Source organism: Microtus oregoni, unplaced genomic scaffold, assembly GCF_018167655.1.
Source record: "Microtus oregoni isolate MIOR12 unplaced genomic scaffold, Mior012 000011F_ref0000422, whole genome shotgun sequence".
NCBI lineage: Eukaryota > Metazoa > Chordata > Mammalia > Rodentia > Cricetidae > Microtus > Microtus oregoni.
The window spans coordinates 44094890-44120489 of NW_024543070.1; the positions used below are offsets into that span (position 1 = coordinate 44094890).

The following is a 25600-nucleotide window of genomic DNA, read 5'->3' on the forward strand; positions in this document are numbered from 1 at the left end:
GCCATTCAGTTTCTAGATCCTAGCACTCCAGGCCGTGGCGGGGTGGGCTCACTCTTGTGGTCTCAGGCTGGACCAGTCATTTCCCATAGTCTCTGAGCCACCCTTACCCTGGTCCCTTCTCCCCTACACATCCTATAGGCAGGACAGAGTGTGGGTTGTATGGCTCAGTTGGTGTACCAATACCTCCACTGGAAGACTTGCCTTTCTAGTCATCTCTTTCAGTCCTCTCCCCTCCTCCTTCCAACCCAACCCCTCATGTTCCTATCCCCACCTGCCCCCAGTACGCCCATGAGATCTCTCTATTTCCCCTTCCCAGGGAGAACCATGTGTCTCCCCCACTTGGACCCCCCTTGTTACCCAGCCTCTCTGGGTCTATGGATTATAACATGGCCTTTCTTCACTTTACAGTTAATATCAGCTTATAAGTGAGTACATACCATGTTTGTTTTTCTGGGTCTGGGTTACCTCATCCAGAATGATTTTATCCTAGTTCCACTCATTTGCCTTCAGTTTTCTTGATGTCATTTTTTTTTTAACAGCTGAGGAATACTCCATTGTGTAAATGTACCACATTTTCTTTATCCATTCATCAGTTGAGGGACATCTACGTTGTTTTCAGGTTCTGGCTATTATGAGCAAAACTGCTATGAACATAGTTGAGCAACTGTCCTTGTGATATGATTGAGAATTCTTTGGGTGTATGACCAAGAGTGGTATAGCTAGGTCTTGAGGTAGATCAATTCCCAATTTTCTGAGAAACTTCCATATTTATCTCCAAAGTGTGGGCCCCATTTCTTAAAAGTTCTATCACCTCCCACATCACTAACACCATGGGGATCAGGCCTTTAATACAGAGACCCTTGGAGACCAACTCATAAAACCAAGGCTCTTTGGAGACTTCAGACCCTAGTATCCCTGCCATGTTACCTTTCTCTGGGCTTTGCTTTTCTGCAAGTCTACTGTCTCTTTCACTCAGAAACTCCACTGTCACAAAAGCCCAAGCATGCTGTAAAGATATTATGAAGAATACTTGATTCAAAAGCTTGTGAATCACAAGGTTACATAGAGAAGTTACTCTAATCTTGAGGAACACACCCAGTGCCTCCCGGAAGGAGATCTGGCAAGTCCCCAGGCCGCCTGTCCTGGGAGGCACACAAGGGGCAAGGGCCAGGTCCCAGCAGCATCTCCAGCAAGACAGCCACGGAGAGACCATGGAGCAGCTCTTTGTTTTTGTGGGGCAGCTTGTGTGCCTGCTCTGCCTGCTCAAGTGTGTGAGGCTTTCCCGGTACCTCTTGCTGAGCTTCTGGAAGGTTTTACCAGGGTCTTTCCTGCGATCGATGGGACAATGGGCAGGTAAGAAGACCCCTAAGTCGTACTGATTTGATTGCTCCTGTTTCTTATTCTTGTGTCTCAGAATGCTTCTGAGACTTCACATAAATGCAATGGCGTGGCTAGACAGCCCGAGTGGAATTAGAACTATCTGAACATCAAGGCATGGGTCAGGAGATGGTGGAGGGAGACTGCCCCTCAGTTCTCACCCACGTGTCTGCTACTTTGCTAGATTTTCTTCTTACTGGAGTTTTTCTGGTAATACAAATAATAAATAAGGCAGAAATACCTGTCTCTTCATCTACAGATTTCTAAACCCCGGACTGGTGTGCATCCGTTTGCTAAAGGGTATTTCAAAAAATTTGAGGTGCAAATGTTAATTTATTTTTTATACATCCCATGCCCTTCTCCACTAAACTTGTCAACTTCGCAAACTTTGTCATAAGTGTTTGTTAAATGACTATATGGGAAATTGTTTAGGATGAACCCGTGAGTTTCTAATTGATGCTTCTTATGCTTACACTGTGTGTGCACACATATATGGTGTGTGCACATGTGTTTGTTGCCTCTAGTAACCTTACTAGGCTGCCTGGGCTTGTGTGCTCTGATCCGAGTATCAAATGCCGTGCACAATCAAATGCCCATGTGCCTGGAGCTACCAGACATCTCAACAAGCACTGCCCATGTAGACCCTCTAAGAACCCTCCCCCAAAAGCAGTTAAAATGGAGCCAGAGACTCTGCGGCTTCAAAGTGAAAAATATAATCTTAGCTCGTTTGGGAGTCAAGAATGCATAATGTTATCATGAACAAATATGTAATGTCTTCAGGCACAGGCCAGCCACCGGGGGAAAATATTTCAAGGAGGGGACAACCCCCCCTCCAGTTATAAGGCTGGAGAACACACAGAGAGAATATCATGAGATCCATGCTCAATAAACTTAATAGATTTTTTTTGTTGGCATTTTTTAAAGCATGTCCTTCAATTGCTGGTGCCAAGGTCAGTCGCAGGTGTATGTGTAGTGAATTGTGGCATTCTGTCTCCAATTTTAGGAAGGAAGGATGTAAAGGCATTTGAGATTGTTGGGTACTAGCAGATAGTGGTATTGAGGATTAGCTGTCTAAAGTCATTGGGTTTCTGCACCCCTCATTCCTGTGTCCTTTTTGCTAGGTTCCCTATCTTCCACAGGCATTGAGGGCTGCTGTCCTGTGGGGTGAAGGAAGGGAGGGTCCAGACTTCACTTCTCAGACAGAACACTGAGATGTTCTTAGGGTAACCACTGGGCAGGGTGAAGCAATAACGGTTCACTTGCTTGCCCTGGAGGTGCTAAGGCTTGTGCTACCCCACACATTAAGAAACCTGGATAAAATACTTATTGATTTAGGCTTTGCTGCATTTCAGAGTGTGTTTTCTAGATACATGGATCCCTCTGAAAATGACACACACAACCTCTCACACCCCAAACAGGCAGTTCTGTAAGGGGGGGGACCAAAGCTGGAGTGAGAAAACGTGGCTTTGTGGTATTGAGAGCTCTAGACTGAGTTGTACAGGAGACTGTAGTTGAGAGAGAGAGAGAGAGAGAGAGAGAGAGAGAGAGAGAAAGGCACCGTTCTGTTGCTTCAAGTCTGTCGCTGTTTCTTGCAGTGATCACCGGAGCAGGAGATGGCATCGGGAAAGCCTATGCATTTGAGGTGAGGTGGCCGCTTTTTTTTTTTTTTTTTTTTTTTTTTTTTGTGGTTTGGATTTTGGAGATCAGGTCTTACTATGTCTCACTGGCTGATCTCAACTGGATCTCCTGCCTTGGTTTTCTAAATAGCTGGGACTCAGGTGAATTCCACCAGCCTAGCTTTGAAGCTTTCTCCCCTGTTGTCATGGGACACCCACCCCACTCATCACTTTCCCGTGTATAAAAGTCATAGACATTCATTTAAGAAGTATACTACCTTTAGGGCTGGAGAGATGGCTCAGTGGTTAAGAGCATTGCCTGCTCTTCCAAAGGTCCTGAGTTCAATTCCCAGCAACCACATGGTGGCTCACAACCATCTGTAATGAGGTCTGGTGCCCTCTTCTGGCCTGCAGGCATACACACAGACAGAATATTGTATACATAATAAATAATAAATATTAAAAAAAAGAAGTATACTACTTTTAATGTGAGAGCCCAATAAAAAAATCTCACCCTTTAGAAACTTAAAATAGTTTTACATGTATTTGTGTGTGCAGAAGAGGAGCTGGTGTTACAGGTGGTTCTGAGCCACCAGTGTGGTCTTCTGGAAGGGCAGCAAGTGCTGAGTCATCTCTCCAGTCTCTTCTCTAACACGAGCAGACCAGTGGCTGTACCTCCATTTAGACTTTAGGGACTTATGGGGCATTTGACGTTTTAGGGTTGCAATTGGGCCATGGTGTTTAGATATTTACCTTTAAAAATGTAAACTCAGCCTAGTGTGGTGGTACAGGTCTTTAATCCTAACACTTGGGAGGCAGAGGCAGGAGGCTAGCCTGGGCTACAGAGCAAGTTCCAGGATAGCTAGGGCTACATAGTGAGACCCTGTCTCTAAATAAATAATAAATAAATAAATGGATAATCCCTTTTATTTATTCCATAGAAAGAGGTAACATGCTGATTCAAAGATTATTGTGTGGGCTAGATGAGTCACGTATAGCTTCTGTTTCAAAGCACTGGGGAGGCAGAGACAGGGAATTCCCCTTGGACAAGCTGACTAACTAGACCAGACAATCAGTGGGGGTTGGGTTTAGCAAGAGATGCCTCCCCAATAAATAAAGTGAATGATTGAGGAAGACACCCCATGTAAACTTAAGCCCTCCATAAACATGCTAGCCTGACACACTTGTGAGCTCATGCATATTTAACACCCACACATACCACACATGTACAAAAAAAAGTATTCAAGTCTTTATAGAGAGTATTATAAACCTCCAATGAGAGGAACGAGTCCTCCTGAACAAGGGAGACAGAAAGATAACTCCTAAATTTCTTTCAAATTCCAGGTTACATATATATATATATATATATATATATATATATATATAATTTTTAAAATGTGATAGTTATTAGCATTTTCTTTTATAAAAAGATTTCCTTAAATTTTATTTACTTATTTTTTCACGTGTGTGTGTGTGTGTGTGTGTGTGTGTGTGTGCACGCCATGGCATGCATGTAGAGGTCAGAGGACAACTGCAGAGTCAATTTTCTCCTCCACCAAATGGGTCCTGCAGATGGAACTCAGGTCATCAAGCTTGCTGCTAAGTCTTTTCTCACTGAGCCATCTGCCTAGCCCTCCACAATATCATCTGGAAGTGGCAGTGTAATATTCTCTCAAATGAAGGTCTGTAGCTCAGCCGTGTTTTTCTCACTAAAAAGGTTTAGGTTAACCTCCTATTTTTTCTTCATTTTCTATAAACTTGGAAACAACTTGTAGAGATTTATATTAAACTCTGAAGTCCTAGCTGGTCCCAGCCGTCACACAAATGTTGCCATAGGCTGGGTAGCCCAGACAACGCATTCCTCACAGCTCTGGAGACTCGAAGGCCACATGCTGAGTGCTCAGTCCTCCTGCTGGATTACAGACAAAGAGTGTCTCAGTGGGTCCCCAGAAACAAGCTCTCTGGGCATATCTCAGGGCACTAACCCCACAACATGGGCTCCACCCTCAGGAACTAGTCTACAGCATGTTGTACATTACATGCTGAAAATTACACCTTTGGCTGTTTTCCCAGTAAGGGTTAGGATTTTGTTTGTTTGTTTGTTTCCTTTTTTATTTGTTTTTTTTTTCAAGACAGTGTTTCTCTGTGTAGCCTTTCCTGTCCTAGAACTAGTTTTGTAGACCAGGCTAGCCTCAAACTCACACCTGCCTCTGCCTCCCAAATGCTGGGATTAAAGATGTGAGCCACCGCTGCCCAGCTAAAGGATTTTTTGTTTTGTTTTATTTGAGACAGGGTCTCACTAGATATCCCTGACTGTCCTAGAACCCACTTTTTGACCAGGCTGGCCTTGAACTCATGGTTCAAGCCTCTGTGCCTATCGGAAAATGTGTGACCTCTGGTTGTTTGCCCAGGTCTGTTTGATCAGATGTAAAGAGTTCTTCATTCTTACCCTAGTTCATATATAAGGATGTCCTCACAAGCATTGGCTGGCCCTTGATAGATGATGAGTGGTCATATTAGATTGTGGAGAATAGGAAGAGGGCTCAGCAATTTCTTTTGAAAGCAGTCTTTTGCTATCAAAAACTGCGGAAGACAGGGCTTGCAAGATGGCTCAGCTGCCAAGCCTGGAAACCTGAGTTCAATCCTACTATGATGGAAGGAAAGAATCAAGTCCAGCAGGTTCTTCAATGATCTTCACTCATGCGCTCTCTCTCTGTCTCTGTCTCTGTCTCTGTCTCTGTCTCTCTCTCTCTCACACACACACACACACACACACACACACACGCACGCACACACACATGCATGTAACCCTTCTCTTCCCCACACACAATACCATACCACAACACACACATCCCCCCCCCCCCCCGCCCCCAATATAAAGGATGCCTTCTTACTGCTACAGCCTGGAGCTTGACTTTCCCTTCAAGGCCCATTTACAGCTCGTGGTGCTGCTGGGAGGCTGTGGAGCCTCTAGAAGGGAGCTAGGCTCTGAGATGTGTTCATAATTCCTGGCTACCCTGAAGGGAGCAGCTTCCCCCTGCTGAGTTCAGTCACTGAGGGTCCATAACAGAGGGGTCATGGCCACCGACAGGAACTTCGTTGACCTTGGGTCCAAATAAACCCTGCTGCCTTTTAAGTTGTTTGTCACAGTGATGGAAAACTGACTGAGGTCTGTGGCTGTCGCAGGGTTCTATTGCTGTGAAGAGACACCGTGACCATGACAGCTCTTATAAAGGAAAACCTTTAATTGGGGCTAGCTTACAGTTTAGAGGTTCTGGCCATTATCAGCACGGCAGCACGCAGGCAAACATGGTGTCGGAGAAGGAGCTGAGAGTTCTACATAGGGATGCACAGGCAGCAGGAGGTGACTGCCACACTGGGCGTGGCTTGAGCATCTGAGACCTCAAAGCTGTCCCCTGTGACCACTTCCTCCAACAAGGCCACATCTCCTAATAGTGTCACTCCTATGGGCTTGTGGGGTCCATTTCAAACCACAACAGTGGCTCGAACTCTGAGCTATTGGGATTCTTTCGGACTTCTCCTTCTTTCCTTAACTCCACATAGACCTGACTTTGTTTCTTGGTACTTAGAGGAGATCCCAAGTCAAACGCTGCCTGAGCCATTCATTTCTTTATCATCTTTTAAAGAAAGGTTCACAAACTGGGGGCTGGGTGGGCTTGGCAATCCTCACTCAGACAGGATCTTTCGATTCTGACCAAGGGATGCATCCTCCTGGGGCTTCTGAGTCACCAGAGAGTTCTCCTGTGAGCCTTGGGTCCTGACATTCTGTTCCGTCCTTGACTAATTCTTATTTTTTTCTTCTGTACAAACTTTTTAATATTTCCTCGTGTTCTTTTAAAAAGTTAATAAAATTTTTTCCCTAGGCTTGTAACTTTTCTTCATGCAGACTTTTCTCCGTTCCAGAGTCTATTCTCTCCTGCTGACTGCTGCTCCAGAGACAGGGGTTCAGTCTCGGGTGGTCAGGACTCCATGGCTGAGAACTGGTCAGATATGTGGGTATCTGGAGCTTGCCTCTGACCATCACTGCCCCCTTCCCCTCCCTCCTCCGTCTTCTTCTTCTTCTTCCTCCTCTTCCTCTCTTCTTCTTCTTCTTCTTTTCTTCTTCTTCTTCTTCTTCTTCTTCTTCTTCTTCTTCTTCTTCTTCTCTTCTTCTTCTTTTCTTCTTCTTCTTTTCTTCTTCTTCTCTTCTTCTTCTTCTCTTCTTCTTTTCTTCTTCTTCTTCTTCTTCTCTTCTTCTTCTTCTTCTTCTTCTCTGCTTCTTCTTCTTCTCTTCTTCTTCTTCTTCTTCTCTTCTTCTCTCCTCCTCCTCCTCTTCCTCCTCCTCTTCTTCTTCTTCTTCTTCTTCTTCTTCTTCTTCTTCTTCTCCTTCTCCTTCTTTTTCTTCTTCTGACAGGGTTTCTCTGTGTAACAGGCTGTTCTGGAACTTGTTTTGTAGACCAGGCTGGCATATCACAGATATCCACCTGCCTCTGTCCCCCGAGTGCTGGAATTAAAGGCTGCTGGTCTCTTCTTTTTTACTTTTGCTTTTATTTTTAAAGTTTTTTTTTTAAATTTATCTTTTTAAAATTTAAAAACTTTTTTCATTTTACATACCAATCCCAGTTTCCCCTCCCTCCCTCTTCCTGCTCCTCCCACTTCCCCCCCCCTCCCATCTACTCCTCAGAGAGGGGAAGGCCTCCCATGGGGAGTTAACAAAGTCTGGCACATCAAGTTGAGGCAGGACCAAGGTCTTCCCCCTGTATCTAGGCTGAGCAAGGTATCCCTCCATAGGGAATGGGCTCCAAAAAGCCAGCTCATGCATTAGGGTTCCACTGATAGTGGCCCCACAAACTGCCCAAGCCATACAACTGTCACCCACATTCACAGGGCCTAGTTCAGTCCTATGCAGGTTCCCCAGCTGTCACTCCAAAGTCAATGAGCTCCCACTAGCTCATGCTGGTCTCTTCTTAATCACTTCTTAATCACTTAATATAATGTCTTAGTCCAGCACCAAATATCCCAGCAAGACAAAGTTTTGATTTAGTAATTCAGGTATCCTGTTAATCACAGCTGACTCTTCAGCCCCAGCTAACCAGAACCACAGAATCTTAATTTAAAATAACAAATGACCCTGGCAGAGTCTTTAAAGTTTCTTCTGAAACTCCACAAGCCAGGCCTCTATCCTCTGCACTGCTCTAGACATTCTTACCTTCCAAGTTCCCACAGAACGTCCCACAGAGCTTTAACACTTCATGGTTCTTCTAGCCCAAAGTTCCAAAGTTCTTCCACAATCTTCCCCAAAACATGGTCAGGTCTGTCACAGCAACACCCCACTCCTGGTATCAATTTGTCTAAGTTAGGGTTTCTATTGCTTCAATGAAAAACCACAACCAGAAAGCAGGTTGGGGAAGGAAGGGTTTATTCAGCTTACACTTCCATAGTGCTGGTCATCACCAAAGGAAGTCAGGGCAGGAACTCAAACAGGGCAGGATCCTGAAGGCAGGAGCTGATGCAGAGGTCATGGAGGGATGCTGCTTATTGGCTGGCTTGCTTCCCCATGGTCTGCTCAGCGTAAATTCTTACAGAACCCAGGACCATCTGCCCAGGGATGATACCACCCACCATGGACTGGGCCCCTCGCACTGATCACTAATTAAGAAAATGCTTTACAGCTGAATCTCATGGAGACAGCTCCTAAACGAGGCTCCTTCCTCTCTGACGACTCTAGCTTGTGTCAGTTGACAGTCAAAACCAGCCAGAAAAGCCCTCATTCTTCTAAGCTCATCCACTGAGTGAAACGTGGCTTATGCAGAAGTAGTGGTGTAGCGCTCCGTGTTCGTAATTCTACTGCCCTGGAAGTGGAGGCAGGAGGAGCAGGAATTCAAGAACATCATTTTGAGTGTGAGGCCAGCCCGGGCTACACATGACCCTGCCCCCGCTCCACCAAACAGATAGGACTTTCCCCCTGGAACTTTTTGTTTTTCATGTTCCCACAAGGACTCTTTAAGGCACTTTAAAAAAAGATTTATTTTTAATTGTGTATGTATGCACACCACACGTGTGTTTGTAAGCACCGCACAGTATGGTACTTGAGGAGGCCAAAAGAGGGGTCAGATCCCCTGGAGTCACAGTTGTGAATTGCTTAGTGTGTGGTATTGGGAACTGACTTCAGAATCTCTCCAGTTCCCTTGTGAAGTATTTTTATCCTTCAAAATCTTGTCAGAAAAAAAAAATCTTGTCAGAGAACCACAAAGAAAAGAAAAAGAAAAAAAGAAAAAAAAAAGGTGGGCAGTGGTGGCACATGCCTTTAATCCCAGCAGTAGGGAGGCAGAGGCAGGCAGATCTCTGAGTTTGAGGCCAGCCTGGTCTACAGAGAGCGTTCCAGGATAGCCAGGGGTACACAAAGAAATCCTGTCTCAAAAAACAAAACAACAACATAAAACAAAAGAAAAATCCCATAAAATCTTGTCAGAGAACTCTAAATATTGGCGTCTAAGTATCTTTTTCTTACTCAAACTTCTTTGTATGTTGGGTAAATTTTTTTTTTTTTTTAACTATGTCCTGGACATTTCTGGTAAAATGTCATGAGACTCTGGGTCTTACTCAAATCTGTTCGTGTGGTTTATACTGATGGCACATTAGCAGCTGGGGAAGGGACCCAGGTTTTCTACTTGGCCCCCACTAAGGCCTCTGCCTCCTTGCTACTGCTGGGAGTTTGCCGGTCAGAGCTAATATTAAGTAACCTAACCAGATGTGTTTCATCTCCAGTAAATCTTTTTTTTTTTTTTTTTTTTTTTTTTTTTGGCTGAGGCCATAGTACTTTTTCTAAGGTGTGTACTTGAGATAGAGTAGTTATTGAAATTACCTGGAGCAAGTGAGAAGGAAACATGGAACACACAACAAACCCGCTTAGGAGTTTATTCATGGAGGGTGGAGAGAGAGAGAGAGAGAGAGAGAGAGAGAGGGGAGGGAAGGAGAGAGAGAGAGAGACAGAGAGACAGAGAGGAAAGAGGAGAAAGGGAGAGAAGAGAGAGAAAGGAGAGAGAGGAGGAAAGGAGGAGGGAGGGAGAGAGTGCTGAAGATGGTACTTCTAGCCTTTAAGGGCTGCCTAGTGCAGGAGCACAGGGGATGACATGTTACGTCATATGCAGATGACGGAGCTCATGCATGTGGGCAAGAGTTCACACAGCTGCATCATATGTAGGTGATGCAACCAACCATACTGCATGTGGGACAAACCTGGTGGCCATGGAACCCAGAAGTGTCAGCCATATTGTGGCTGAATCATAACAGTTATTACCTGTGTGGGGTGTGTGTGGGGTGTATGTATGTGTACATGAATGTGCTGACCCATGTGAGTATGCGTGGAGGTTAGAGGTTGGTATCATTGTCTTCCCTATTACCATACATGTCATTACTTTTGTTTCCTTACACCATATATTGGTGTTGACCTTGCCATGTTTGGATGCCAAAATATAACATAGGAATAACAGGCTTGGGGCCGGAGAGACAGCTCAGTGGTTAAGAACACTGGCTGCTCACAGCACCCACATGGTGGCTCACAACTGTCTGTAATTCCATCTGCAAGGGATCTAACACCTCCTTCTGGCTCTATGGGTATCCTATGCTTATGATGCACTTATAGACGGCAAACACCCATGCACATAAAATAAAATACAAAAATTAAATCAAAGAAACTGGGTTTGATGATACATTGACAATTATTATTACTCTAGCAAAAAGCAATTGGAATCTGAAATGTTGCATTCCAACTGTTATGAAGTGTTATTTTTCCTACCCGAAGTCTCTCTGATCTTGATAACTGTGTCTCCTCTAATGGTGTCCCTGAAATAAGTAAAATGTTACTTGTCTGTTTATTTATTTATTCGTTTGAGGCAAAGTCTCTCTTTGCACCTGGAGCTACCTAGCTAGTCCTGAAGATTCAACTGTCTCTGCCTCCCCAGCTCGCTATCGCCATGCGGCCAGGGGTTGGGTATTCAGGTCCCTGGGCTTGCACAGCCAGGCACCTTACCCACAAGCCTTTTTCCAGCCCTGCCTACGCACTCTGTCCTTGGACGTCCCCTTTTCTGATCCTTTAATCAGAGAAAGTGAGCTTCCTTGGGATTTGGTTCACATTTCTGATTTATCCGCCGCTCCGTCTTAATTAAAGAACTGGACGTTTCAAGGGAGTGCTTAAAGGCAGGAACGGGGGAACGCGCTTCTCTGGCTTTCCGGAAGCCTATTCTGTGCTCATTTAAGTTTAATCCGCATTCACCTTTAAAGTGGTAGGGGAGGCTTTGCCTCCTGTCCAAGGAATTTCAAGTATCAACCAAAGCAGGTGGGAAACAAAACAAAACAAAACAAAAAATACTTTCGGAAGGGGCTGGGCTGGGAGGCAGAGGGTGGGCTCTGTCTGCACCTCTGTGGCTCTCTGTCTGCACCTGAATTCCAGCCCTGTCTTCTATTCTCTCCCACACAGAAGCAGCCCTGTCTTATTCCCACCCCCGCGTGTAGATTAGCAGCCACAAGCACCTTCCTTGACCCAGGCTCCCATTCAGTCCTGCAGTCGCTGCAGAGATCCGGGACTGGTGGGCAGTGCATTATGGGAAAGGCCTTGCTGGGGGCTTAACTCTCTGAAAGGGGGCTGAAGACCCGCATATGGGGCCTGTCAGCCCCGACTTTCTCAAAATAAGATTGAGTCCTGCTTGAGCACACAAAGGGGACAATGCTGCCCAGACTTCGGCCCAGACCACTTCACATGCCGCCTGGAAACTCTCTCCAGAAAAAGGCGCCACCAAGGAGAGGCTGGAGCCCACAGGCAAAGAGCACCCTTTGTGCTGGAAATGCAAATTGTTTTCCATTTAATGGACAACTTCCCCTCCAGGAAGCTGATGAAGTGAACGGGGAGACAAAAGTCCTTCATTCTTAAGTCACATTTGTGACAGATTCTGGCGGGGGTGGGAACTCCACGGCACCCTCAGCCCAGAATTGCCACCACTCTGGGTTTTGGGTTTTTCCCCCTAATTAATATTTTATTTTTGTCAATATATTTTATAGTTAAAACTGCTTGGTGAAATCTTACTTTAAATTGCATTTCCCAGAGGGGTGGTAATGATTCTGGGTGTTTTTGGTCTAAAGAGATATAAAGGAAACAATAGGAAAAACTCAAATACATTAAATAAAAAAGAATAAATCTTTTTTTAAAAAGAAAACTCTTAGTTATGTGTAGATGCAGATGTTGAGAATATGGCTGGCAGTAGGAAAGGGCCTTGATAACGTTCAGAGGGCTTTAAGTGATGGGTGTTTTCCCGGGTAGAACTCTATCTAATTAGTGTCCTTCCTTCTGGTCCTCACGGGCAGTCTGCTCTGGGTAAAGGGAAAAGGAGAGAAACCACTGCACATTCTCATCTTTTCTTGGGCAGAGAAGACTGCGACTTTCTGTCTAACCCTATGCCCAGAAGGGGGATCTAGCATCATTAGGACTGCTAGTGTCTGAATTTACCCTGTAATTTAGCTTCTGCCCATTATGCAACAGCGAGGGCTCTCTGTCTCTAAATCTTGCTCTCAACTTCATTTATTGCTTTTTTTTTTTTTTTTTTGAGACAGGGCTTCTCTGTGTGTGTAGTCCTGGTTGTCCTGAAACTCACTCTGTAGACCAGGCTGGCTTCCAGCGTGGAGATCTGCCTGCTTCTGCTTCCTTAGTGCTGGGATTAAAGGCATGTGCCACCACTGCCTGGCTCAACTTGGGGACTCATTTCCTTCAGAAGGCTGGGTATTTCAGTCAGTGAGTTGACAGAGTCAGACAGATAACATGCAAAAGGACACAGATTTCAAACCATCCTAAGCCATCCGTGTGTGAGACTCACGAGGGGCCAAAATAGCTGGACTCTATGTAGGGCAAAAGGAGATAGGGACTGGACCTTTGGGGAGAAGGGAGGTGGTACAGGAGATGCATATTCCTGGTTGTCAATCTATTCGAGGTGATACAGATGAGAATCTCTCAGGTAGCAGTCATCGTGGTCCCCCTGGGCAAGAGTCGCATTGCAATCTGTTTGGGCATGTAACAAGAAAAGCCTCTGCCTGCATTCTATGTTTCATCTATGAATATTTATATGGGGTATTTGACTATTCTCTTTTTGGGGGTTGTGATTCCAGCTCAGATATTCGGACAGCCCTGCTCTCCATAACAGTTCTCAGGGTGGATTATCTCAAGGAAGTCTCATGTCTGGTGCCAGCCTTCAGGGATGGCCATTAAGTTGACTTTAGTTGTTCTTGTGGTGGGGTGCATGCATGCGTGTGTGTCTGTGTATGTTTGTGTGTCTGTGTTACAGTGTTAGCCAAGTGTACCTTATCAGGAAGCCTGCCAACTAGGTTGGTATTGAACTTCAGTATTGGACTCCACTGCCAACTTGTTCTTATGAGACTGATATGACCTGACGGTACCCAAGATAAGCCGAGGTCCCTATTCACCAAACTATAGCCTTAAATAGTATAGAGTTGGCTTGTGGTCACATTGATGCATATTTTGGTTGTTAATGGCCAGAGAATCCCAGAAACAAAAAACACTATGCAAAGTCATTTATTTTCATTCCTTTTTATCTGAACAGTTGGGGGCTACTCCCCCCACAGTGTGGCAGATAAGAACATTCTGGAGGCAATGTTCCTGGTGGCTTCAGGAAATGGTATCCTGTTATCACTCTACTGTAGCATCCCCTGTGTCCCGATGTAGCCTTGCTTTCCTCAGTTCACAGACACCTGTGCTTTCCCATATGCCGGCCTCTGTCTCTTAGAGGACACGCACGTCAGTTAACAGCATCCGTGAGAACAAACTGCTGAGTCATGGGCTGTGCTTCCTGGTGATCAGCTGGACTAAATGACGGTGTTTGTCTTCTAGAGAATCTGAGGTGTCAAGGTTATAGGCACTGCATGAAAAGAGAGAACTTGGCCTCCTTTTTATTCTTTTAAAGGATTATGCAATTTTGGAATGATTGGGTTTTTTTTTTTTTTTTTTTTTTGAAATGTTTGGTAGAATTTACCCAGAAGATAATCTGTGCCTGGAATTCTTTCTGTGGGACAGTTTGAATCACTTGTTTTTAATCTTTATTGCCTTATTATTAACACTCGGGTTTTTTCATTTTGTTTCTTTTTTTTTTTTTCTTTTGAAACAGGGTCTCTTGCTGTCTCCTGCTCCATATGCCTTCCTAGCTGGCCTGCGAGCTTCTGGGCTTTGCCTTTCTCCACCACCCATCTCCACTTTGCTGTCGGAGCAATGTTAGAGATGTGTGCTGCCTGGTCTGGCTTTGCACGTTCCTACTGATCCAAACCCAGGTCCCCATGCTTGCAGGGCAATGGTTTTACCCACAGCACCGTCTTTTCAGCCTTGTTTTATTTTACTATGTTCTTTTCTGATGTAAAAATTAAAAATAACTAAAACAAGGGGACAGGTTCTTGTTGTATAGCCCAGGGTATACTTTAATTAAGGCAGGGTTTTGCTCCACAGCTCAGCCTAGCCCCACACTTGCAGCAACCCCTCCTGCTCCCTCATGTGCTGGGATTTGCAGGCGTATGCACCACACCTGGCTAGAACTGTCTAATTGCCTGCCCCTCTCCAAAGAAATCAAGAATACCTTCCCTTTCTGAGAACACTGTGTGTGTGTGTGTGTGTGTGTGTGTGTGTGCACTTAACACAGCTTTAAGAAACAGCCTTTCTGGTTTTCTCTCAATCCTCTGAGGATGGCAGCCTCTCTTCCCTGCTAGTCTCTTCCCCTTTGCTGGATCCTCTGCCTGGCAGGTTTGCTGCCTCCCACAGATGTTCCTGGGTCAGCTGTTCAGGGCTGAGGAGTCTGCTCTGCATACTGTTGTGCAGGTCCTTGTGCTCTTTGGAGGAGAGGTGTTTTGGAGTCTTTCCTCACTTCCTGCCTTGTTTTGGCTGTTAAGGCTCATCTCCTCTTTGTACACATGCCCTGAACTCAGTTCTGAGGGAGACAAGGGCACTTGGGCTAATGACTTTAGGAAAAGCTAGGACCCAGTACTCTTTATCTGGCTTCTTTGCCCCAGCTGCGGTGCTGGTGTGGCCTGAAAGTTTAAAATGCTCAGGGGCTTAGATAACAACTTCATTGGTTATTTCAAAACAGGAGAGAGGATTTTGAATATTCAAACACAAATGAGTGATCTGTATCTGAGATACCAGATATGCCAGGCCACAAAGTGATCCTTACACATTGTGCACACACACTGCAATGTCACATTAGAATTACTACGTGCCAATTATAAAGAGAACATGTTATCTATATATAAGTCTATGGATATAAAACATGTATAGTGTAAACTTTTAAGTTAAAGTTCTAAATTATGTTTGTGCGCTGGGGAAAGGGTGTGTGGACCTGAGTGCAGGTGCCTGCAGATGATCCCCCTAGAGCTGGAGAGGAGATTCAGGACTTCTGGAAGAGCAGCAAATGCTTCTAACATTTGAGCCTTTCCTTCAGCTCTTACCAGGATTTTCAGAGACAGCGTTCAGAGGATGAACTCTTGCTTCATATTGGTATGGATTCATAAGAGGAAGCTTAACATTTGTGTGGTTTCTATACTCTGTTTCCTTACCAAATGTCTATTGCTTCGTCCAGCAATTAAAATCTCCAGCTGAGCTGGTGTATTTTTACCCCCTGTTGTGTTACCTCTTCCGTGTAAAGCTTTTCATCTGGGTAACCAGGACTAGGACTGGTGTGTCTCCAGTAGGAGTCAGCCTTTCACAATGTCTGTTTCTAACAATATTTAATTGTTTTAATGCTGATTTTGATGGACTTACTAGAGCTGTCTTTCTCTTTTGGTTTGTCTTTATTGCTTTCATTTGCTCTTGTTGCTATAACACAAACACTCCAAAGTTAGGCAATTTTCTATCCTGAACCCTGAAGCTCTCTAGGGTCTCCAGACAGCAGCTGTCATTGGTGTTCTGATAGACACTTAGTATTTAGAATATTCCAAGATTCTCAGGGGGTAGGAATGAGGGACCAAGACCGAAGAAGGAGCAGGAGATATTCCTGGAATTTCTGTCTCATGTGGAATGATGCTCTTATCCTCTCCTGCATGGGAAAGAGACTCTTATCGTTCCCAATGTGCAGGAAGTTGCAAGGCCTGGAAGCTCTTACTAGCTAGGTACAAGAAGTGAATGTATAATTTGTACCACACAAATATTGGCTTTTTTCTCTTTCTCAAATCACCTTATGATGTGCTGTCTATTATATCTTAGTGTGTGTGTTCAGGTGAATGTGCATACTCGTGTGTATGCATGTGCATATGGAAGCCAGAGACTTATGCTGAGTGTCTCCTTTACTCTTTCCACCTGTTTTACTTTGAAGACAGGGTCTCTTCTTGCTGAACCTGAAACTCACTAACTGACTAGACATGTTATCTCCTGGAATAGTTCTGTTTCCATCTCCCCTGCACTGAGTTTATTGGTCGTGCTGCATCTGGCATTTTTTTGGTTTTGTTTTGTTTTTGTTTTTCGAGACAGGGTTTCTCTGTGGCTTTGGAGCTCTTGTGGACCAGACTGGTCTCAAACTCACAGAGATCCACCTGCCTCTGCCTCCCGAGTGCTGGGATTAAAGACATGTGCCATCACCGCCCAGCGCTGCATCTGGATTTTTACATGGGCACTGAGGCTTGGACTCGAGTCTTCAGGTTTGTGTGACAAGCACTTGAGCATCCTGCTAGGCCCAGTGATATCTCCTCTATCTTAGCACCTCTCTTGAAACATCCACCCTCATAACTAACTTACTACATGAGGAAGACGTAAGGAAGATGAAAAGGTTTTTGAAAACACACTTACATTTGTTTCACCAATACCAGGTAAACACCTCTGAGACAAGTATGGATGAAAAGCTGCAAAAGTCAAAGGATTTTATCAGGCACTTATGAACTGCAGTTTGGGAAAATGGCTTTGTATAGTTTCCCATCAGTGTTCCAAAGAAGAAAGGAGGAGGAGGCGCATGCTGAGTGACTGAGGAATTGTTTTATCGCAAGGGAGTAGCACTCAACCTGGTGGAACTGCAGAAAGTGGAGCAGGAGCCATGGAGCCCAAGGGAGAGAAGGAAATGAGTGCATACTATTGGTGAAAACACCCAGACAGAGTCCGGTTAGTCTCTGACGCACACCTTGAGTCTCTGGGTGCCATGTAGATCTAGGAGATGCTTTGTCAGAGGGGAACCAGAGCTCACAGTGTTGGGCAGCCTGGCATTGCCTGTAAGCCCTGCTACCCTGATAGTCACCCAATAACACTTCAAAAGTGTGGAGGGATAGCCCAGTCATAAGTGTTTGCATTGCTGAGATCGATTCCCAGTACACACATGAAAGCCAGGTGATCTGATGCCTGCTTGTGATCCCAGCACTAGAGTGGTGAGGGCAGGTAAACCTTGGGGCTTGCCTGCCGACAAGTTAAGCCTAGTGGATAAGTTCCAGTCCAGTTAGAGTCTCTATCAAAAAGTAAGGTTTGCAGCCCCCAGACTTTACAGTTGGCTACAGGGAGCCCCACCAGTTCCAAACAGGGACTCCCAGATGATGATCCTGCCAAGACTTCTCACAGTGACTCTTGCCATATAATGGGCACACAGCGACACTTACAACAGCTACAGTGTTGGCTTCAGCCTTACCCACAATGGCTGTTCACTCACAGCATGGGAACCTCCATCACAGGAGGAAGCAGGAGACTTATGGTGCAGTCAGGGACAGAAGGACCTTCTACACAACTAAGGCCTCCCATCTGCTTAGCATCTTTCTGTTTTTTCCATTCCTGCCTGCAGCTGGCCAAACATGGACTCAACGTTGTACTTATCAGCCGGACACTGGAAAAGCTACAGGCCATTGCAGAGGAGATTGGTGAGTGATCCCACACAGCAAGGCGGGTGTGTATGCATGGAACTGGTCAAACATGGCACTGTCCTGCCTGTTCATGCCATGTCTGCTGCCGGAAGCCTGGGCTGCCACCCGCCCGCTGTATACAGAAGGGCCCAGTATACAAAGGGAAGGACAAGGTATAAGGAATTCTGTGGCCTGGATAAAGGAAAAGTTTTCTCTGGGCTTTTACCCTCAGAATCAGCCCTGCTCAGCCAGAGCCCTAGCTGCCTCTTAGCTTTCGTCCCTTTCTTCGAAGCCAGAAATAGTGTCTGTTATTTGTTTCTATGTTCATAATCCTTATTTTTAGATATTAAATTTTAATAATTACATGGTTAATAATTAAGTAAAGTATCAAGGCAAAGGTATGAATCTTTAATTATGAAGGCTTTTTAAAGCACAGCAGGCTGTCCTGGGTCAGCTTTGTTTCTTTGGGGGAGGTTCAGAATAGAAGAAGGTTGTGGAGGTGGGGGCTGTGCGATCAAACTGTGGAGGCTCCCTGCCCTTGAACGGGTGAATTTGACTTTTGTTTGGCATCTGGATATTAGAAGTCATTCCGATTAGGACCAAGGCATTCTTGAGTGTCTTCCTCGTGGTGTTGAATGTGCTTTTTGTCACGTTATAGGAAAGCAAGTCCTGCCTTGTATATTAAAGGATCCTTGACTCTTATGTTAGGTCTCTTGATTGCTTGATCAGAGGAGCTGGGTCTAGACTCAAAGTCAAGGCTCTTCTGAGAGAGACTGGGACACCTCTACCTGCAGCTGTCACCACTGCCTATAAAGGCCTTCCCCCAGGCAAGTGAGCGCAAAACCACAGAGAAGGCGCTAAACTTGGAGTGAAGAATAGGTTCTGTGGACAAGTTAGTCCACTAACTTGTCCTCAATTTGCTGCTCTGGAAAATGGGAAGAAGAGTGTCTGCTCCCTCAGGATTGTGGGGGACAAGCTGCCATGTATGTGGATTCTGGAGCATAGGACTCCTGTGTCTATGCTGAGGGGACCTTAGTCTGCTGAGTTATGAAAGCATCCGAGGGTGTGCACAGTCCTCCTCCAGGGGCTCAAACCTGAGTTTGTGTCAATCACCTGGTGACTTATGTAGGCCAGTCTGGCTCAGGCCAGTATGTCTGAACCAGTAGGTCTGGGGTAGAGGCAGATCTGGGTCTCTAACAAGATTCCTGATGATTTTGATATGACTTTGAGAAACACAGTCCCAACTCTCTTTTAGATATTTCATTGTAATTTTTAATTGTGTTTATGTGTGTATGTCTGTGTTGGTGTGTGCAAGTGCCTATCAGATCCCTTGAAGCCAGAGTTACAGGAGTTGTAAGCCACCTAATGTTTGTGCTAGAAACCAGCCTGGGGTCTTCCATAAAAACAGAAAGCACTCTTAAGTGTTGGACCATCTCTCCAGTCCTACAAAATCTATTGTATTGCTGTGGACTTTACAGTCAAGAGGGATGATTGTACTCAGGCTTACTAGAAACACCTGTGGTCTCTCATACAGAGGGGACCACTGAAAGCCGTGTGAAGATTGTGCAAGCAGATTTTACCAAAGAAGACATTTATGACCATATTAAAGAAAAACTTAAAGGTTTAGAAATTGGAATTTTAGGTAAGTATATTAAAAATGCAAATCTTGATTTTCCATGTAAATATGATAATCACCTCAGTGACTATTGAAGTCCCTTTTGGGAGTGGCCTGGTGAGATGGCTTGATGCATAAAGACACCTGTCATCAAGTCTGATGATGTGAGTTCAATCCTAGTGATCCATTTGTGGATGGCAATAACAGAGTGTTCAAGTTGTTCCTGCTCCAGCACCTTATATATCATGTGCATGTTAGTGCACCCCTGTAATCCAAACCCTCAGGAGCTGGAGGAAGGAGATCAGAAGTTCTTACCCTTAGGTGTATGGTTAAAAACTCTCGTATCACCGGGCTGTGGTGGCGCACACCTTTAATCCCAGCACTCGGGAGGCAGAGGCAGGCGGATCTCTGTGAGTTCGAGACCAGCCTGGTCTACAAGAGCTAGTTCCAGGACAGGCTCCAAAGCTACAGAGAAACCCTGTCTCTAGAAAAAAAACTCTCCTATCACAAGTTCTAATGTTTTTACATTCTAAATGGACGTGTGTGCGTATGTGTGTGTGTGTGTGTGTGTGTGTGTGTGTGTCTGTCTGTCTGTCTGTGTCTGTGTACATATGGAGGCCACTGGTCAATGTCAGATATCTTCTATTATTGTCATCCTTATATTTTGAGTCCTTCCCTCCTTTTTTCCTCCCTTTTTCCCTCTCTTCTTTCTTTTCTTTTTAAAAAATATTTATTTATTTATTATGTATGCAGTGTTCTGTCTGCATGTATGCCTGCACACCAGAAGAGGGCACCAGATCTCATTATAGATGATTATGAGCCACCATGTGGTTGCTGGGAATTGAACTCAGGTCCTCTGGAAGAGCAGTCAGTGCTCTTAACCACTGAGTCATCTCCCCAGGCCCCTTTCTTTCTTTTCTATTTTAACTCAGGTCCTGGTGTTTGTACAACTGTCACTTTGTTCGTTGGGTCACTTCCCTGACCTGCATTCCCTTGTTGTTATTAAATCATGTTGCAATGAGCACCCATACACAGAAATCATTTTGTGCATGTTTCTGTAGAAAGATTTCCCATCTGCTCTGACGTCCTTTACCTCTCTCTGTCAGTCAACAATGTTGGAATGCTCCCCAGCCTGCTCCCAAGCCGTTTCCTGAACACTCCCGGTGAGATCCAGGTGAGCTTTTCCTTGTCCTGTCTGCTTTTGTCTCTCAGACAGGTATGGACCCCTGGCTTGATCATCAGGATTCAGGGAAGAGAGACAAGAACCAGGTCAGGGCAGACTCTGCTGCGTGGTGGCTGTCTTGATATTTTTCTTCTCACCCTAGAACTTGACACAAAGGGTGTGCCTTTTCATCTCTGCTCATCAAAAACTTCCTAACCACCTATGATTCTATTCCATCCTGAGTTTTCAAGGCTACTCTCCTTCTGCCACTGCTCACATACGGGCAGGACTGCAGAACAATGCCACTGAGCCTCAGCTAGGAGCCAGAATGCAGGCTGAGCATGTAACGGGGTTATTGGCACTCAGCTTTTGCGCATTCAGTGCTTGGTTAGCGCCAACTTATTCCCAGGACAATTCTCCTAGGACTGGACTGACTTCTGTCTGTGACTATCTATTGCAGAGTCTCATCCACTGCAACATCACGTCTGTAGTCAAGGTACGTGATGAACACGTGTGCTAACATCAAAACACAGAGGCTGAAACATTCCTCGAACTGAAACTAAACTGCTCTTAGCCACAGTCTGTTCACTGTTCTCATCTGGAAAACAGAGATAGGTTCATTCTCTCCAGTATATAAACCCTATTTTTGCATTCAGAATGCACTAGGCCTGAAGATACTAATATTTCCTCAGGACTTTAAAGCAATTCCCTAAAAGTTAATATTTTAATAAATGTTTAGTAGTCTCTAAGAGAAGGACATTTATTATGTCAGAAAAGATGATAGAGGGCTGGGTTTTCTAGGTATTTGTTGTTGAGTATTTTTTGAATTGAGCTCAAAGTTATCTATGGACTAGGCTCTTTTTAAAAAGACATTTAATTGATTATATTCCTATTTTTAAATTATGTGTGTATCTGTATTCCTGCATGTGAGTAGGTGCACTGAATGACATATGTGTCGGCCCCCCTGGAGCTGGAGTTCCAGGCAGTTATGAGCTGCCTAGCATGGGTTCTGGAGGAGCAGTGCAGGCTCTTAACCTCTGAGGGCAGACTCCAGCCCAATAATCCCTTGTAATTTGTGGTTTAGTTATCTGGGGTCAGTCCTGGTTCCAGAATGCTAGAAGGAAGATTGTCTGCTTTAAGAAAGAGGCTAGAGAATAGTCTAGGTTTGCCATCTGCCTAGGTTGCTTGCTGTGGCTTCTAGCCAGATTCTCAGGTTGCCAGAACGGCCTCTAAGGTTGCCAATAACTTTCAAGGTCCTCTGGGAAGATTAAGCTTCCCCAACTTCCTCCAAGGACCCTGTTGATTGCTACTTAAGTTTCTTTTTCAAGGCTTAACCCTGGCCTTCTCTTCTAGATGACACAGCTTGTTCTGAAGCGCATGGAGTCAAGGTAAGGCCTGTCAGGAGAAGCAGAGAGCAACGTGGCTTCCTGTCCTGGCAGCCACTGCTTGGGGACTTGGTGGTGGTGGAGGGAGCACATTAAGCTGCTGCTTCAGTTGGTGGCTAAAACCTATGAAGAGAGAACACAGTGATTATGGGGGGAAGGCCAGGCCAGTGTTTCACATACATGTGTGTATGTGAAGGTCAAGTGTAACATGTTTTAGAAGGAGATTGAGAACAGCTGTTTGAAAACACATTGGCTTTCAAAGAAAATTAACTCATGTTGAACATAAAAGACGCAAGTTGGCCTCAGATCAAGACTATGTCCTTTTTTATTGTGAATTCCATCTTCTGTCAGAATGAGTACACCATTCCCCTGGAAACTGCCTGCCCCCAGTCTCTCTAATAGTCCATATTTGGGGCACCCTAGTACAACACTCATGAGGGGCTGGTTTTCATCACCCATTATTCATTAAGAGCAAATAGTTGATAGTTTATTTTTTCTAGAGTAAGAAGGGGGTAGCTTTGTATTCTGATTTGCGGTGTCTTGCAACCCCACTCCAGGCATCTAACTGGGAATATTAAAGATAATCGAATTTTATCCAGCAATAGGGAGGCTGAGGTAGGAGGATCACCACAAATTCAAGACCAACCTGGGTTCCATAGTAAGGCCGAGGCTAGCCTGGATGATATAGCAACATAAATATGTCTCAATAAATGAAATAAACAAAACCAACTAAATTTCGAGAGGTATAAGCAAGAGCCCTGAAGAGCACAGGGACGTTGGAGTGAGCACAGCCCATTTAAGATGGATCCCACCACATGACACTATCCCTATGAGCCCAAAGGGCTCCAGAGCATGTGGTCCCATGGAGACTAGAAAGTCCCTTCCTCCTTTCCTGTCTGAGCCAGTTTGGGTTTTCGTAGCTTGGCAGGGAAACGATTGCCCTAGCAGAGGTCCTGTTTGGAGACCAAGCCCTCCATGACTGTAGAGAGTGACGTCACCGCGCAGTGTCCTCCTTGAGATCATGGGGGATGTTTCTTCACAGTTCTCGCAAAACCAGCCCTTGTGAGCCACGGAAGCCTAGAGGGTGGGTGCTGACAGCCCCAGCCCTCAGGTGTGTTTGCGGCAGTGGGATGGGACAGCCAACAGTGCTGCCTTTGCTCCTTTGCCTTACAGGCAGAAAGGCCTCATCTTGAACATTTCTTCTGGGGCAGCCCTTTGTCCCTGGCCTCTGTATGCCCTGTACTCAGCTTCCAAGGTGAGTGACAAGCCATCGGGGCATCTTCCTCCTCCTCCAAGCAGGAAGTGTCTGTGATACTCTTGGGAACCTGAGGGATCCCGTCTATAAGGGCAGGAGGAAGCAAACTCCAGACCTGAGGTGTTTTCTCTCTTACTGCAGGCTTTCGTGTGTACATTCTCCAAGGCCCTGCATGTGGAATACAGAGCTAAAGGAATCATTATCCAGGTGAGGCGGACAGTGTGGGAACTCCCGAGAAGGAACCAGCTGGCTGGCTGGTGGTCCATCATCCCTTGCAATGCAGGTTGTATGTGTGAAGATGGTCTAGTGATTCTGCTGGGCTCCCCTGACCAAGACCAGGCCAAGTGCTGTCTCTACAACCCCTCCTGCTGCTGGGATTTCTGCTGGCCTTCCTTCATGCTGGTGTTGGTTGAGGAAGGGAATTGCGTATGGATGTGTTTGCTCAAAGATGCTGTGGGGGCTGGGGATATAGCTCAGTTGGTTGAATGCCTGCCTAACACAGACAGAGCCCCGAGTTTTATCTAAGGCACTGCATAAAAATGAGTATGGAGGTGCATGCCCATGATCTCAGCATTCAGCAGGTGGAGGCAGGAGGATCAGGAGTTCCAGCTGGTCCTTACTACACGGAAAGTGTAAGGTTAGCCTGAGCTGTCTGGGGAAGCATGCTGTGGACCCTTTGCTGCGTGGTATGTATGTTGTGTGAGCAGGTATGTATGTTGTGAGCCGGCATGTACATATGTGAGCAGGTATGTACGTGTGTGATCGGGTATGTAATTAAATTTGATTTCCAAAGGAACGTGAATAAATCTGTCGAGACAGAGTTTTACTAGTAGCCTAGTTGGCCTTGGACTGCCAATTCTATCGCTCAGCCTTAGATTAAAGGTCTGTGCTGCCACTTCTGACTGATTGACTGTCTAGTGTAAGCCCATTCAATGCAATACTTGGGACAAAATTATGCTGAGTGATTTATGCTTGGCTGGACTTCAATTCTGAGTTCCTTTTATTTGTGTGTGCAGTGCTGGGACGCGAACTCTGGGCCTCATGCAGGCGCTCGACTTCTGAGCTTATCCCCAGTCCTGAACTTCAGCTTTAACTGCTGCCTTGCACTTTGTTTGCTGAGTCTCCCAGTTGCCGTGTGTGCTCTGAATGGCGTTTGAGCCCCTTGCAATGAACAGTTTAGGCCTCTTGAGCAACCAAACCTCCTGCTCTCCAGCTTCATGCCAACTTTGCATCTTTTATCAAGGACCTTAGAGTGTTTCACAGGCAGAAAGGAGCTGGGATGGATGGTGAAGTGTGCATTCACACCTCAGTCTCCGATGGCCTTTACAGTGCTGTGTCCTGCTCTTTATCTTTCTCTGCAGGTGCTGACCCCTTATGCTGTCTCAACCCCAATGACAAAGCATCTAAATACCAACATGGTGACCAAGACTGCGGAAGAGTTTGTTAAAGAGTCCTTGAAATACGTCACGATTGGGGATGAAACCTGTGGCTGTCTTGCTCATGAAATCTTGGTAATCAATGACTTCTTTTGAAGCAAGGGAGGAAGGGTGTGTGTTTTCTTTCACCGCAAGCTCACAGGGCCAGCCAGCTGCAGTATAGCCGGGGAAAGCAGTAGGAGATAGTAGTAAGAACTGAGGCCGATGCCCTCAGCCTATAAACAACCACGAGACTCCACTTCTCCACTTAGAATGACCCCACTTAGTGGCTCCTGGGAGTTCTTGGGTAGGAAAAACAGGAACACCTGGCTCTTCCATGCAGCGGCCTCTGCCTCCTTGGCTCTGTGTTTCAGTAAAGTTGAGCCTCTAAAGGAACGCTTTTCCTTAGCTATGGGAAAGCTAGCTAAGGAAAAGGGAAGGAAACAGGGAAGGAAAGCCACTGAGGAGATGGGGTTTCAGGAAGAAATAACCAATGCTCCATAGGACAACAAAGAGGTGTGGTGGGGTCGTCAGCCCATGAGTGATTTAACAAGTCCTTCAGAAGGCATTTAAAGGGACAGCCCGGGTGTCTAAGAAGTTCCCCATTGCAAAGTGTCGCAAGATCTTGATAGTAGTCAGAAAAAGTCATCCTCCAATGACTGACTCCAAGGACTGGCTGAGGTATAATTTCTTCGCTTTGCTCAGACACTCCTATTTTTCTGTTCAGGCAATGCTGCTGAACCTGATCCCTTCCAGAATCTTCTACAGCGACACCTTCCAAAAATTCTTCCTGACAGGCTACTCAGATTATCTGAAGCGCAACACCAGCAACAGATAGAGGGAGTGGGGGATGGGGATGGTGGTGGGAGGTGGGGGTATAAAAGGGTATAGTTTCTATAAAAGGGAGGCTTAGCATTAAAGG

At 45.5% G+C, this 25600-nt stretch overlaps 1 protein-coding gene across 1 annotated transcript; it reads left to right on the forward strand.

The window, feature by feature from the left end:
- Positions 1 to 1208: 1208 nt before the first annotated feature.
- Positions 1209 to 25516, forward strand: LOC121453685 (testosterone 17-beta-dehydrogenase 3-like). The gene is made up of 11 exons (XM_041660615.1): positions 1209 to 1353; positions 2973 to 3019; positions 17789 to 17864; positions 19381 to 19488; positions 20568 to 20635; positions 21084 to 21119; positions 21977 to 22011; positions 23182 to 23263; positions 23405 to 23470; positions 24625 to 24774; positions 25406 to 25516. The coding sequence occupies exons 1-11, from the start codon at positions 1212 to 1214 to the stop codon at positions 25514 to 25516; spliced, it is 921 nt and encodes a 306-aa protein (XP_041516549.1). The 5' UTR covers positions 1209 to 1211.
- The last annotated feature ends 84 nt before the right edge of the window (positions 25517 to 25600 follow it).

Bases quoted from the DNA above. Each gene is read 5' to 3' on its own strand.
- LOC121453685 (XM_041660615.1), top strand. From the start codon at position 1,212: ATGGAGCAGCTCTTTGTTTTTGTGGGGCAGCTTGTGTGCCTGCTCTGC. The intron at 3,020-17,788 runs GTGAGGTGGCCG...TCCTGCCTGCAG, and splicing joins GGAAAGCCTATGCATTTGAG to CTGGCCAAACATGGACTCAA. The intron at 20,636-21,083 runs GTGAGCTTTTCC...TATCTATTGCAG, and splicing joins ACACTCCCGGTGAGATCCAG to AGTCTCATCCACTGCAACAT.